Source organism: Rhinichthys klamathensis, unplaced genomic scaffold (genome assembly GCF_029890125.1).
Source record: "Rhinichthys klamathensis goyatoka isolate OS25496 unplaced genomic scaffold, OSU_Roscu_1.1 h1tg000036l_1, whole genome shotgun sequence".
Classification (NCBI taxonomy): domain Eukaryota; kingdom Metazoa; phylum Chordata; class Actinopteri; order Cypriniformes; family Leuciscidae; genus Rhinichthys; species Rhinichthys klamathensis.
Window position 1 is genome coordinate 7,685,781 of NW_026606584.1, and position 13,397 is coordinate 7,699,177.

General features: G+C 38.2%; 1 protein-coding gene across 1 annotated transcript; it reads right to left on the reverse strand.

Moving 5' to 3' along the window:
• Positions 1-1,848: 1,848 nt before the first annotated feature.
• zgc:109982 (uncharacterized protein LOC553564 homolog) lies at positions 1,849-10,280 on the reverse strand. Its single transcript, XM_056246232.1, has 6 exons — positions 10,080-10,280; positions 8,851-9,012; positions 6,151-6,330; positions 5,903-5,996; positions 2,531-2,714; positions 1,849-2,413 (listed from the first exon to the last, which is right to left on the reverse strand). The coding sequence occupies exons 1-6, from the start codon at positions 10,174-10,176 to the stop codon at positions 2,189-2,191; spliced, it is 942 nt and encodes a 313-aa protein (XP_056102207.1). The 5' UTR covers positions 10,177-10,280; the 3' UTR covers positions 1,849-2,188.
• Positions 10,281-13,397: the final 3,117 nt, after the last annotated feature.

Here is a 13,397-nt window from a genome sequence, read left to right on the forward strand (position 1 = left end):
TAAAAGGTGATTGATTGATTGATTGATAACGATGCTTTTGGGAAACGCACCCGTTTGTTTGTTGCACAAGCTCTTGAAGCCCCGCCCTCTTCTTGAAAGGGGGCCGGAAGCAGCACCTCATTTGTATTTAAAGGGACACACACAAAAACGGCATGTTTTTGCACATCCTCAAAAAGTGGCAATTTTAACACGCTATAAAAAATTATATGTGGGGTATTTTGAGCTAAAACTTCACATACACACTCTGGGGACATCAGAAGCTTATTTTACATCTTGTAAAAATGGGCATAATAGGTGCCCTTTAACTTCTACCAAAGTATTTCCGGTAAGATATCTATACTTTTACTCAAGTGTGGCTTTCAAGTACTTTATCCACCAGTGCTTTTACCATCAAATAAATCCAGAACTCTCAGTTGATTAGCTTGTTGCGTGTATGCGGTTATTATTTGAAATGCAGTCTGGAGTTAAGGCTGGAATACACTACACAACTTTTGCCCAGATTTCTGCTCTGGTTTTCTGAACACATCTGAACACGTGGATACATGTCGAAAGTCAGAGTTAGGCAATGCAAGTTGTCAGATTTTGCACACAAAAAAATCACATTGTGTATGATCGGGACAGGTTTTTTAGTTTCAGACTTCGATTACATCCAGTTGGAGGATATCAAACATGTTTAAATTTTAGGACATGTATTTTTTTTTTCATTTGTTTTCTAGCAAGGCAAGACAAGTAACAAAGCACACGTTTATGTGTGAGTGTTTGAAACTACTTGAAAGTCTGGTAGTGTGTGATACTCTGTTTTCATACTGTTATCATACAATAAACAACTGTCTTTGCTTGCAAAGATAATATGGTTGTATAACAGGGGTGTCCCATCCAGCAGGGTTTAACCAGAGATATTCTTATTATGGGGAACCATCTAGCTAAGTTCTGCAACAATAATCCCATTAAAGCTGCAGTCCAGCGTTTTTCCTCTTTGTCGCCATCTCTGTTCAAAATCTGCAATCGCAGTCATTCGTGGAATTATCAACTTTACGTGAGTTGTACTTCGATACGACAGCGCGAATGAACACAATGTTTGAGGAGACTGTGAGGCTGTCAGTCACCACGCCGGTGTGGATACTGTCATTCAGAATCACAAATTATTCTTTTTGGAAGTATGACCAACATAATAATTTTCACTGGAAAATGTCATCTGAACTAGTAAGAAACATTCACCTTTGTTCTGGTTCTGACATTGCAGTAAATCGCGCTGATTAAATCTAACAATCACTTATAAGTTATCATATCATGCAAAACCGTGCAAATTATACTTTGTTCTCAAATTGTTAATGTTAACAACGTCAGCATTGCGTGACTACATGTAATGTCCTTCCGATATGCATCCTTGTTTTCGCATGTGTCCGGTTGCAGTCTCTTTTTTTCTGTAGCCACTCCGAAGTCCGAACGAAGTCTTTTGCATTTTACAGCGGGTGAATCTGTTGTCACTGGTGATTGTCGTTTGAACCTTTCTGGATCCGCCATCAAATTGATAAGTTTAATTATATCAAGTGCTGTGAGAAAAGGCTATAAATCTCCACCTCCAACATCCTCACACGCAATATAGCCTACTAGACGAGACTCCTCCTTTATGTGTACAGATGTGACGTAATGACGCAAAGACATGCTTGAATCTCCTGTGGAAATCCACCAGTACCACTGGAATTAAAAACATTATTACAAGCTTACCGCTTTGAATCGAGCTAAGGCAAGCAGCTAGTTTTGAACACTGGCTGGTTATGTATTTTCTCAAATATGTATTTTGGATAATTTTTAACCCAAAAAAAGCTACGGACTGCAGCTTTAAGTTCAGCAAGGAATCTTGGGGTCATTTTTGATGACCAGCTGACCTTCAAAGACCACATTGCTGCAACAGCATAATCATGCAGGTTTGCAATGTACAACATCAGGAAGATCAGGGCCTTCACTCCCTTAACTGCAGCCAGCTAAAAATAAATAAATGAATTCTATTTCACTATCAATTTCACTATATTCCTTTGCTCTTGCTATTTCTTAATCCCTCCTATTCTAGCTTGTACAATCCTAAGCGATGACTGAAACTTTGTATTACTAGCATTTCTCATGTTTATTGCCTCTTTAAGATGAACCGCTTTTTGTATTCCTCAGTTGTAAATCAAGAGACAGTCTTTTATTTTTCCAAAGTGAAGCTCTTACGGCTTCTCCAGCGCAGAAGCTTGAGGAAATTGAGACTTGCATTGAACACCTTGTCGTGTTCAAACACCATCTTGTAGAAGGTTTCAATGGGAAGGTCACCGTTTGGATCTGCATATTTCAGGGTGGTCATGGGTGTGTACAGAGTGTTAGTCTGATGGCGAAATGGTGGGTTCTCCATGGTAATAATTTTGAATGTGTGCTGGTTAGAGAAGAAATGACATACAGTATGGACTATTAGTAATTCAGAGAGAAAACAAAACATCTATTGGAATGGTAGATTGCTGCATGAAACTTTTTGGAAGTGTTGTCCAAGTACCTCTGCTACAACCTCTGGTGTTTGTCCAAGACTCTCAAATATCTGACTGTAATTCTTCAAGTAGATGTTTTGGAACATATCTGCAGTCACTTTATCAGCTTTGGAGAGGTCTATCTTCAAGCCTTCCTCATACACCTTACGCTCAAACTCTGTGACGACAGGTCCTGGTTCAATCAGGCTGATACTGCACAGATGGAAATAAAGTGGACATACAATGACAACTTAAATGTGACGGCCAAGGCATTCAATGGTTTCAAAACACATCAGAAGTTTCTAAAGTTTACTGCATCAATATATTATCATGAACTCTTGAACTGAGCTTGTTTACTAGTTTAGTTTTATAAACCTGGTATTGTATACCATGAATATTTGCTTGTTTTGGAAAAAAGTGTTTTATAAATTAATAAATGGATTTCACTTTATTTCAATGGTCCCTTTAACACATTCTGTTGACTATAAGTAACGTTGCACCTACATGTAGCCTAACTCCCATTAGAGTATTGATAGAGTATTAGTAGACTGGTAGGGTTAGGGTTAGAATAAGTTGACATGTACTTGCAGTAAGTTACTTATAGTCAGTAGAATATCTGTTGGAGGACCATCACAATAAAAGTGTTAACAGATATTAAGCAGAGAGTCTACTAATACTCTAATGAGACTTAAGCCCCATTTACACTGCATGGTTCAAGTGACCCAAATCCGATTTTTTCCTCTCATGTGGCACAGATCATATATGACATGTCCCCCCCACATTTCAAAATCTAATTTTTGCCCCCCCCCCCCCCACTATTTCCCAATGTAAGATTTTGTTTTGAACTGCCTGCCTATCTCTGCCGATTTCAGAGTGTCCAAATGAATCCATTCGGCAACTTTTAAATCCATAATTCGGCCGTATTCTTCAGCTGCTAATCTCGTTGTCAGTCGACCATGATCGCGCACCGCTCGCGCATGCGCATCTAGGTGACACGGATAAATGTACGCAGCGATATATAATGAGTGTTCCTGGGAGATCCTAGTTGCGCGGGATGTGGAAGCGTGCAAAAGTTCCAGAAATGTACATAAAGTGCCCTGGCCTTGAATGACAAGGTAAGGAAAATAAGACTAAATCTAAATTAAATAACCAAGACTAGGTTGGCCATGTGATTTTTCTCAGGAGATGTGTTGAGCATTTTACTGCAGACACCGGATTATTAGCAAACTACCAAGAGAACTGCTAGCTGGCTACTCAAAATAAACTAGTAATCTATTCAGGCAGCATATTTGTGTTTGATCTGTGTGAATTACAGAAATATAAGACTTGCTAGACCTACTTTTAGCTACCAAGGAACCTTTCCACAAGGATAGATTGATTTTATTTTTCAATCTATCCTTGGGGGGTAAGCTAGGTGGTTAATGGAAATTAAATCAACCATTTATTTGAGTTTTTAATTTTAATTAATCAGTACATGACTGATTAAGAGTAATGTAAATGCTAAATGTCCTAATACCTGTTGATACTACAACAATGCAAAGTATATGCTCTTAACCTTGCAGTTTTTCACATATCATGTAAGACTCATTTTCTCAATTTCTTTGCACAAAACGCTCCAGAAAGTGCAAGTTTAATGGTTTATTTTTAAAAAAAAAATCCGGGGAGAGCATACCCCCGGACCCCCCTAGGGAGAGCCCACATAATAAATCCCAATTTAATCACTGCTTTGAACCAAACTAAGTAATACAGTCTGTTCCCATAAGTCTTTAGAAATTAGCATTTAAGTGCCTTTATATATAAAAAAAAATATACAAAAATTCGGGACATCCCCCCCCCCCTCCCTAGCATTTACTGTCCCCCCCAGGTTCAAAATTGCTCCTACGCCCCTGTATGTGGTAATCAATCGGATATGAATCGGATACGTGCATTTGCATTAGGGCTGCACGATTTGGGGAAAATGTCATATTGCGATTATTGAGGTCAATATTACGATATGCGATTGCGATTTAATAAACAAATGGTTTCATGAGTCAACTTGCTTGGTTCTAAAGCAAAATGCACACACAGATTAGTGATAATTCTGAAATGTGTATTTCTCAACTCAAACTAGCAACAACAACTAAATGATTGATAACACCTATAATGATCAATAAGCCATTGATGTCTGGATAAAAATTTATTTAATTTTAATTTAAATGAACTTCAAACAATCCTCACATAAACCCATAATAAATGTCATATTTACCTGTGCTCTTCCTGTCTACATGTAGGACATATACAGAAATTGAATAAAGTTATCAAACAAACTGCGCTGCATAAATTATAAATTATATGGACTAAAATCTTATTTATAGCTACACAAGTTCTTTGATCAAGAGCAGTGAGTGTTTTTCTCTGTTCCCTTTGTTCTTTGATTAACTTTACTTCACAGGCAGCGCGCTCTCTTTTGACTTGTCTCGCTGAATGGTTTAAAGCATTCGCATGAATAAGAGCGGGATCATGTAACACTAGCCAAAGGATGACAAAAAATAACAGATGCTGCGTTAACAGCCCTAATTTGTTTATTTCATATAAAATCGCAGTATTTTGCGTCATATAATCGCATAGGCTTGACATCGCGATTACGATTGCGATATGATTAATCGTGCAGCACTAATTTGCGTGTACCATCATGTAACCAGACAAATCGGATATTCCCCAGTAAATGTGAGTCGTACGTCATTAAAAAAGTGACGTCAACTCAGGTGGACACCACCAACTGAGATCACATGACTTATTATAGGCACGATGGAGGACGAAGGATACACACAGAGGAGCAATGCGGAGGTTTCATGTCTTTTGAGTGTTTGGGGCGAAGAGACAGTGCAGGCAAAAATGCAGGGTTGTTACAGAAATAAATCTGTGTTTGAAGACATTTCACGAGATATGGCGAGGCACGGTTTTAAGCACTCATGGCTACAGTGCCAACAAGGGCTCTCCTCTTTTTTCTCCGCCGTACGAGACCAATGTTTTGCTGACTTTTTTGATGACTTTTCAAAAATATTGTGGAAAGCAAAACACTGGATAATTTTATTCACATCTGCATCCATTGCATTTCGTGCTTTTTACTTCCTTTTCCGGGTCAGAACGTCTACATTTGGTAGTTTCAGCAGTGTATAGTGTAAATGCAAAAATCAGATACGGGTCACTTTTAATTAAGATGATGTATAAGCGGGTCGTCAAAAAAATCGGATATGGTCAGAAAATCGGATTTGGGCATCAAGACCTGCAGTGTAAATGCAGCCTTAGTTGACATGTAGTTGCAAAGTTACTAATAGGCCTAGTCAACAGAATGTTCTAAAGGGATCATCAAAATAAAGTGTTACTTCTCTGTAGTGGGGTGGATGCATATGATCACTTACTTTAGATTGAATCTCAGAGCTTGAACTGCCAGACTCTCACAGAACCCTTCAACAGCAAACTTGGAAGCAGCATAAATGTCATTAAACAAAATACCTGTGTACATGAACACGACAGTGATTAGAGATGGTAAAATCCTGTTGAATCCTCTCAGATGTTCTTTAAGTCATTGTTTTTAATCCTTTAAGTATCCAAAGTTCGTTCTCTCACATAATGGTGTAAAGAGCTCAGATGCAAATATAAGGCTCACCCTGAATTCCCATGACACTGCTGATGACCACTATGTGGCCACTTTTTCTCTTCTTCATATCAGGCAAAACCTCCTTCATGAGTCGCACAAGCCCAAAAAAGTTGGTGTCCATGACAGTTTTCATCTCATCAATAGTCTGGCACTCAATGGGGCCGATTATTCCCATTCCAGCATTACTAACTGAAACGCAGAGAGCAGAGGGGTGGGAACAACAATACTGATTCAGGATAAATTAAACAAATCATTAGGTTTTCATAAGCCTTGAATATTAGCTTTTTTCATCTTATCTACAATTTCAAAAGCACTTTATAAATAAACCTTGATTGCGTATGTTCCTTACTGTATTTTCAGTGCTTTATTTGGTAAATCAGTACACCCTAATGCAAATGTGTAATCAGCTAATTGTGTAAATATATGGTTAAGAGGTTTCTCTGTTGTTCAAACATCAGAACAACAAATCTGATCTAAGTGATGTAAATCTCATCTCGTAAACTGCTGGGATTTTCATGCACAGTTCAAAAGTAATCCTGTAAGCAGCAATTGAGTGGGTGAAAATACCTTGTGAGAGATGTCAGAGCTGAATGGCGAGACAGATTAAAGGTGACGGAAATGTCAGAGTAGCAACGTTGAATGCAAAATGTTGAAACTTGAAGTGGGCGGGCTATAGCAGCTGAAGCCCAAATTGGCTTCTCTTGTCGGAACAGGAAACTAAAGTTGATTCCACAAACATGACACTAAGTTCAATGTACTCTAATGACCAAATTTACAGCAAATACATGATGTTATAAAGTCAACATGGACCAGAATCTCTAAGGAATGTCCTCAGATTCTTAAATCCATGCCTCAAAGAATCCATGCTGTTTTATGCTATGTGCTGGTTCCAGATTGGCTCTTTCAACTTCCATACCTGCAGCGACCATAGCATTACGATTATGTCCATGTCCTCCTTATACTATGGAGCCCCACACATGGCATGCGTGGGGGAAAAAATCTATATTGTGGCCACAAATTAAGAATTTACGGAGCCCCCCTAGTCCCACTTTGTGTATTATAACTATCTCGTGGCCTCAAGATAAGTAACTCGTGGCCTCAAGATAGTATCTTGTGGCCTCAAGATAGTAACTCGTGGCCTCAAGATACTATCTCGTGGCCTCAAGATACTATCTCGTGGCCTCAAGATACTATCTCGTGGCCTCAAGATACTATCTCGTGGCCTCAAGATACTATCTCGTGGCCTCAAGATACTATCTCGTGGCCTCAAGATACGAGGCCACGAAATACTATCTCGTGGCCACGAGATAGTATCTTGAGGCCACGAGTTACTATCTTGAGGCCACGAGTTAATATCTTGAGGCCACGAGATACTATCTTGAGGCCACGAGATACTATCTTGAGGCCACGAGTTACTATCTTGAGGCCACGAGTTACTATCTTGAGGCCACGAGTTAATATCTTGAGGCCACGAGATACTATCTTGAGGCCACAAGATACTATCTTGAGGCCACGAGTTAGTATCTTGAGGCCACGAGTTACTATCTTGAGGCCACGAGTTACTATCTTGAGGCCACGAGATAGTATCTTGAGGCCACGAGTTACTATCTTGAGGCCTCGAGTTAATATCTTGAGGCCACGAGTTACTATCTTGAGGCCACGAGTTACTATCTTGAGGCCACGAGTTACTATCTTGAGGCCACGAGTTACTATCTTGAGGCCACAAGATACTATCTTGAGGCCACGAGTTACTTATCTTGAGGCCACGAGATAGTTATAATACATTTTTTTGACAAAGTGGGACTAGGGGGGCTCCGTAAGAATTCATTCCCACAACTTATTAATTAATTTATTCCCTCACTTTAGTTCAATCGGGGCCACATTTGTTCAATTCGTTCCTTTTGTTTTAGGTAAATCATGCTCATGTTGTACTAATTAATTCACTCATTTTAATTTAGTTAAATTGTGACCATGATTTAACTAAAATGAGGGAACAAATAAGTACAACTTGGCCACAATTTATCTAAGGGTACGTTTACACAACAGCAATATACTGAAAACGTAAAAGTTTTTCCTTTTTTGTTTTTCCCGTACACACTACAATGTTGTCAAAACGATCCTGTTCACACCACGAAAAAAAAAAAATGCTGCGTTATGCATGCCAGGCCAGTAGTTGGTGATGTCACGCAATATGCATGCACATGACATCACCATTTTCACAAATTCACACGGATACGTTAACGGTATAGTTTTCAAAAACTTGCATTTTCAGGCCCCCAATATGCCGTTGTCGTGTAAATGAATGGCCAAAATGCATACTTGGTTTTTCATTTTTAGATAAAAACGCGTCGTGTAAATTGCCCCTAAAACAACAGAACAAATTATAATTTGTGGGAACTAATTCTTAATTCGTGGCTACAATATCTTGTTTTTTCCACTAAATGTCATGTGCAGGGCTCCATATTATGCTGTCTCTGATCCTTCCTAGTATTAGAAACATTATTATTATTAATACTTCCTACTACTAATATCAGTAGAGCTACCAAATGCAATGGCCGCTAAGTGAATACTATGTGTTTACATAAATATCGATAAACGTACTGTAGCATTTTATTATTGAGATAATATTGTTTAGAGCACTGAAACAAAGGAAAATTACAATGAAGCATTTGTGTTTTTACGTAAGAAGTACATCTAATAAAATCTTACTGAGAATGTCGACTCTACGCATGGGCAGGCTGTTGACACAGGCTTTGATAGAGTTCTCGTCACACACGTCGAGCTGCTTGATCTCCAGTGTGCGTCCCAAAGTACGACCCGCTGCCTCCACCAAAGCTTCTCCTTTAGCCAGGTTCCTCATGGTGGCATACACTGCCAAAGTCAAAACGTTTAGTTTAACTTCCATTTAAACTATAGTCTGCTAACATTTTCACTGACCAGATTTCAAGTAACAGATGGGGAACACAGTCATCATTTAATTACTAATAGATTAAAGATTAGCTACTTACTCTAAGAAAATCTTCAAGCCAAGTCAATTTATAGAGGACAATCCACAAGTTACTCATGAAGAAATATTATGATAAAAAATTTGTTTACTGCAATTTCTCAGCATATAAAGCAAACAGAGCACAGTTGTTGTAACCTTGTGAATATTTACTTTCTCATGCAAGTTCAAACTGACATAATCTATGCACTTTCACATTAGAATGATATAATGACTGCTTGATCTCCAACGTGCGTCCCAAAGTACGACATGCTGCCTCCTCCAAAGTTTCCCCTTTAACAAGTTTCCTCTCTGTGGCATACACTTCCAAGGCTCAAAAATATAGCCTACAGTCAATTTCATTTGAACTAAAATAAAGGTAACAGGGTAACAGTTTTGGGACATGCAAGTGTGCTAATTTGCTGAGAAAATCAGGCAAACATACAAGGTGATCAGTTAGAGTTGTAACACTGTTGTTTCACCACTAAAAATAATTAAGACATAAATAATTCATTCACAAAAATACTGAACTGATACATAAGCATACATTACAATGATTTAGTATAAAATGTGTCAGTATATTTCACTTAAATGTAGACTTACTATCTAATTTGCCACTCTAAGTATGCTGCAACTGTCCCAGGGCAGTGTTACAGTTGTACCTGGTGCGGGGTAACAGAAGCACTCCTGGTCCTTAACCATTAATAGTGGAAAATATATATTATCTATGTAGGTTTTTGACATTTATTTTTTGATAATGTGTAAAAAAAGGTTACACAAATAAAAATATGCATGTAAAAAAAATGCATGTTTGTTTTGAACAGTATTTGTGCAATACAAAAGCAAAATTTCTGTTCAAGAAATCAAGAAAAAAACTGTTCTTGATCTACACCACTATTATACTACTATAACCTACATTCACAATATTTGTATGTATTTTATATGCTGGTCTTACCCATAAACCTCTTCTTCTCATCTCTGGCAATACGAACAGCAAGTGCCAATCCAATGCCAGAAGAACAACCAGTGATCAGAACAACCTTTTGATTCATGGCTGCAACAAAAATGTTGCTTTCGCTGACAATGCAGTGAGACAAAGAACAGCAAGTAAAAGACGGCTAAGAATAACTGGAAACGAGATAAAGAGACAGAATGATTGGGAGCTTGAGAGATGAGCTAAAACTTACTCTTGCTAATCCACTGCATAAAGACTCAGCAGAATGACCCACGTGTCACTCTGGTCTAGACATGTGGTGGACAATACGTAACAATACGACTGCCGAGACACAAGTTCTATGCACCGCTGTGGTCTAAAAGAAATATCTGATAAAACACAAATATCACTGTGATTTTGTAAAACATAAAATCATATACACACATACTACTGTTCAAATGTTTGGGGGCAGTAAAATTTCTTTTAACGTTTTTAAAAGAAGCCTTTATGCTTACTAAGGCTGTATTTATTTGATCGAAAATACTGTAAAAACAGTAATATTATAAAATATTGTTACAATTAAAAAAAAACTCTTTTATTTTTATATATTTAAAAAAAGTAAATTATTCCTGTGATGCTCAAGTAACATTTACTATTATCATCACATTTGAAAACGGTTGTGCTGCTTAATATTATTGTGGAAACCGTGCTACATTTTTTCCAAGATCCTTTAATAAATAGAAAGTTCAAATAAAATAGCATTTATTTAAAATAGAAACTTTATGTAACAATGTAAACGTTTTTACTGTCACTTTTGTGAATGCAATGCATCCTTGCTAAAAGTATTCATTTATTTTTTTCTTTCATTCTATAATGTTCCGTTTGCTTTCAATTTCATGGTCGTTTAGTTTGAACATTTTTGTTTCCTGTGTTTTTCTTTTTTGTTTCCATGGCTTCTGTAATTTTCTCATTTACTGTATTGTCATAATGACTTGTTGTTTGTTTGATTGATTTGATTCACCTGTTCCTTGTTTAGAGTTTTGTCCGTTCATGTTTATTTTTAGTAACACTGTTTCCTGTGTTTCCTTTGTTTACATGTTTTCTAGAATATTCTCATTTGTTGCCATAGCAATTGTTTGAATTCCATCACCCTTTTAGCCCTTTAGTTTCTCTGTGTATTTAGAGCTCTTAGTTTGTCATTCTTCGTCCATTCTCATTTATTTTTAGTCGGTTGTTTTCTCCTGCGTTCAAGTTTTTGCGTGTTTATTGGTTTAGTTTATTGTTAAATAAAGTGCCTGCTGCGTTTAGATCTTGCCTTAACTGCTCTTCCTTGCTGCAACAGACTGTGACATTAGAAAAAATCTTACTAACCCCAAACTTTTGAACAGTAGTGTAGTCAAGTCAAGTCACCTTTATTTAAATAGCACTTTTTACAATACAGATTGTATCAAAGCAGCTTCACAGTGATAACATGAATTTCTTTTTAGAAAAGTTTGTTTCTAGAAGAAAATTGCTTCAACGTCCACCTGAAGTAAGGCAGATCAATAATATTGTTGAATATTAAATGTCCCCAACTAATCAAGCCAAAAGCCAAGGCAACAGTGGCAAGGAACCAAAACTCCATCAGGTGACAGAATGGAGAGAAAAACCTTGGGAGAAACCAGGCTCAGTCGGGGGCCAGTTCTCCTCTGGCCAACGAACGGACAGTGTATGATTATGATTCAGGCAGCATTACAGGTCAGAAGTCAGATTGGATCAGAACATTCACAATATTTATCCAGTTCCATCTGGTATGGAGAAGAGTTTGTTGAGGCCTTCACAGGGCTGATGAGGCTGGCACTTCAGGGATGCGTTGTGGTCGTGTCCAGGCACAGGATACGGCCCGGATCTGTCTGACTTCAGTAAATCTCTGAATAAATGGAGAGACTAACATTAACGTAGATGCCATTCTTCTTATGATGTAACGAGTACATCGGGTGTTGTAGGAAGTGTCCTCGGTTCCACCTGACCTAATCTAAGCAGCCTAATAATCATTTAACTGATTTGAATTATAGAAATGTATAATGTTCTATGTGAATGCCAGGTAAAAGATATGTGTTTTTAGTCTAGATTTAAACTGACAGAGTGTGTCTGCTTCCCCGACAATGTTAGGGAGACTTTTCCAAAGTTTATGTGCTAAATAGGAAAAGGATCTACCGCCAGCAGTCGATTTTGATATTCTAGGTATTATCAACTGGCCAGAATTTTGAGATCGCAATAAACGTGAAGGACTATAATGCGTTAAGAGCTCGCTCAAGTACTGGGGAGCTAAACCATTTAGTGCTCTGTAGGTAGTCAGCAATACTTTAAAATTTATATGTTGTTTAATAGGGAGCCAATGCAGTGTTGACAGAACCGGGCTAATATGGTCATACTTCCTGGTTCTAGTGAGAACTCTAGCTGCTCTAGCTTAATGTTTGTTTATTAAGCGTGCAGGGCAACCACCCAGTAGAGCATTACAATAATCTAGCCTTGAGGTCATGAACGCATTAACTAACTGTTCCGCATTTTTCATTGAAAGCATATGTCGTAATTTATATATATTTTTAAGATGGAAGAATGTGGTTTTACAGATGCTAGAAACGTGAAATTCAAATGAAAGATTGGTATCAAAGAGACTTGACAGAGCAGCCATCAATTGTTAGACAGTATTCTAGGTTATTAAGTGGTGAAGTTTTTTGGCCAATAATTAGGATCTCTGTTTTTTCAGAGTTAAGTAGTAGGAAATTACTAGTCATCCAAATTTTTATATCAGCTATGCATTCCGTTAATTTTGTGAATTGGTGCAATTCGTCGGGGCGCGAAGAAATATAGAGCTGAGTATCATCAGCATAACTAATGGCATGCTTCCTAATGATATCTCCTAAGGGTAGCGTACAGAGTGAACAGCAATGGTCCTAGTACTGAGCCTTGTGGTACTCCGTACTGAACTTTTGATCGATAAGACATCTCTTCGTTTACTGCTACAAACTGATAATGGTCAGATAAGTATGATTTGAACCTTGCTAATGCAATTCCAATTCAACATGTCGAATCGGCCAAAAAAAGCCGGTGAGGACCAATTTCAGCCGACGGTGCGGAACACAGAAAACTTAGTCGACCAACGCACAAAAACTGACCGACGGCCGACCGTCAACTTGGTGTGTCCTGGGCTTTAAGGGCCCGAGTCACAGGCGTAACTATCGGTAAGCAGGGTACGCGGTTGCTTACGGGCCCGGACCAATCAGGGGCCCGCGCGTGACTGGAAGATATTGATTAACAGCCGGGCCCCCAAACGCATTTTACTACTTTTAGTCTGAT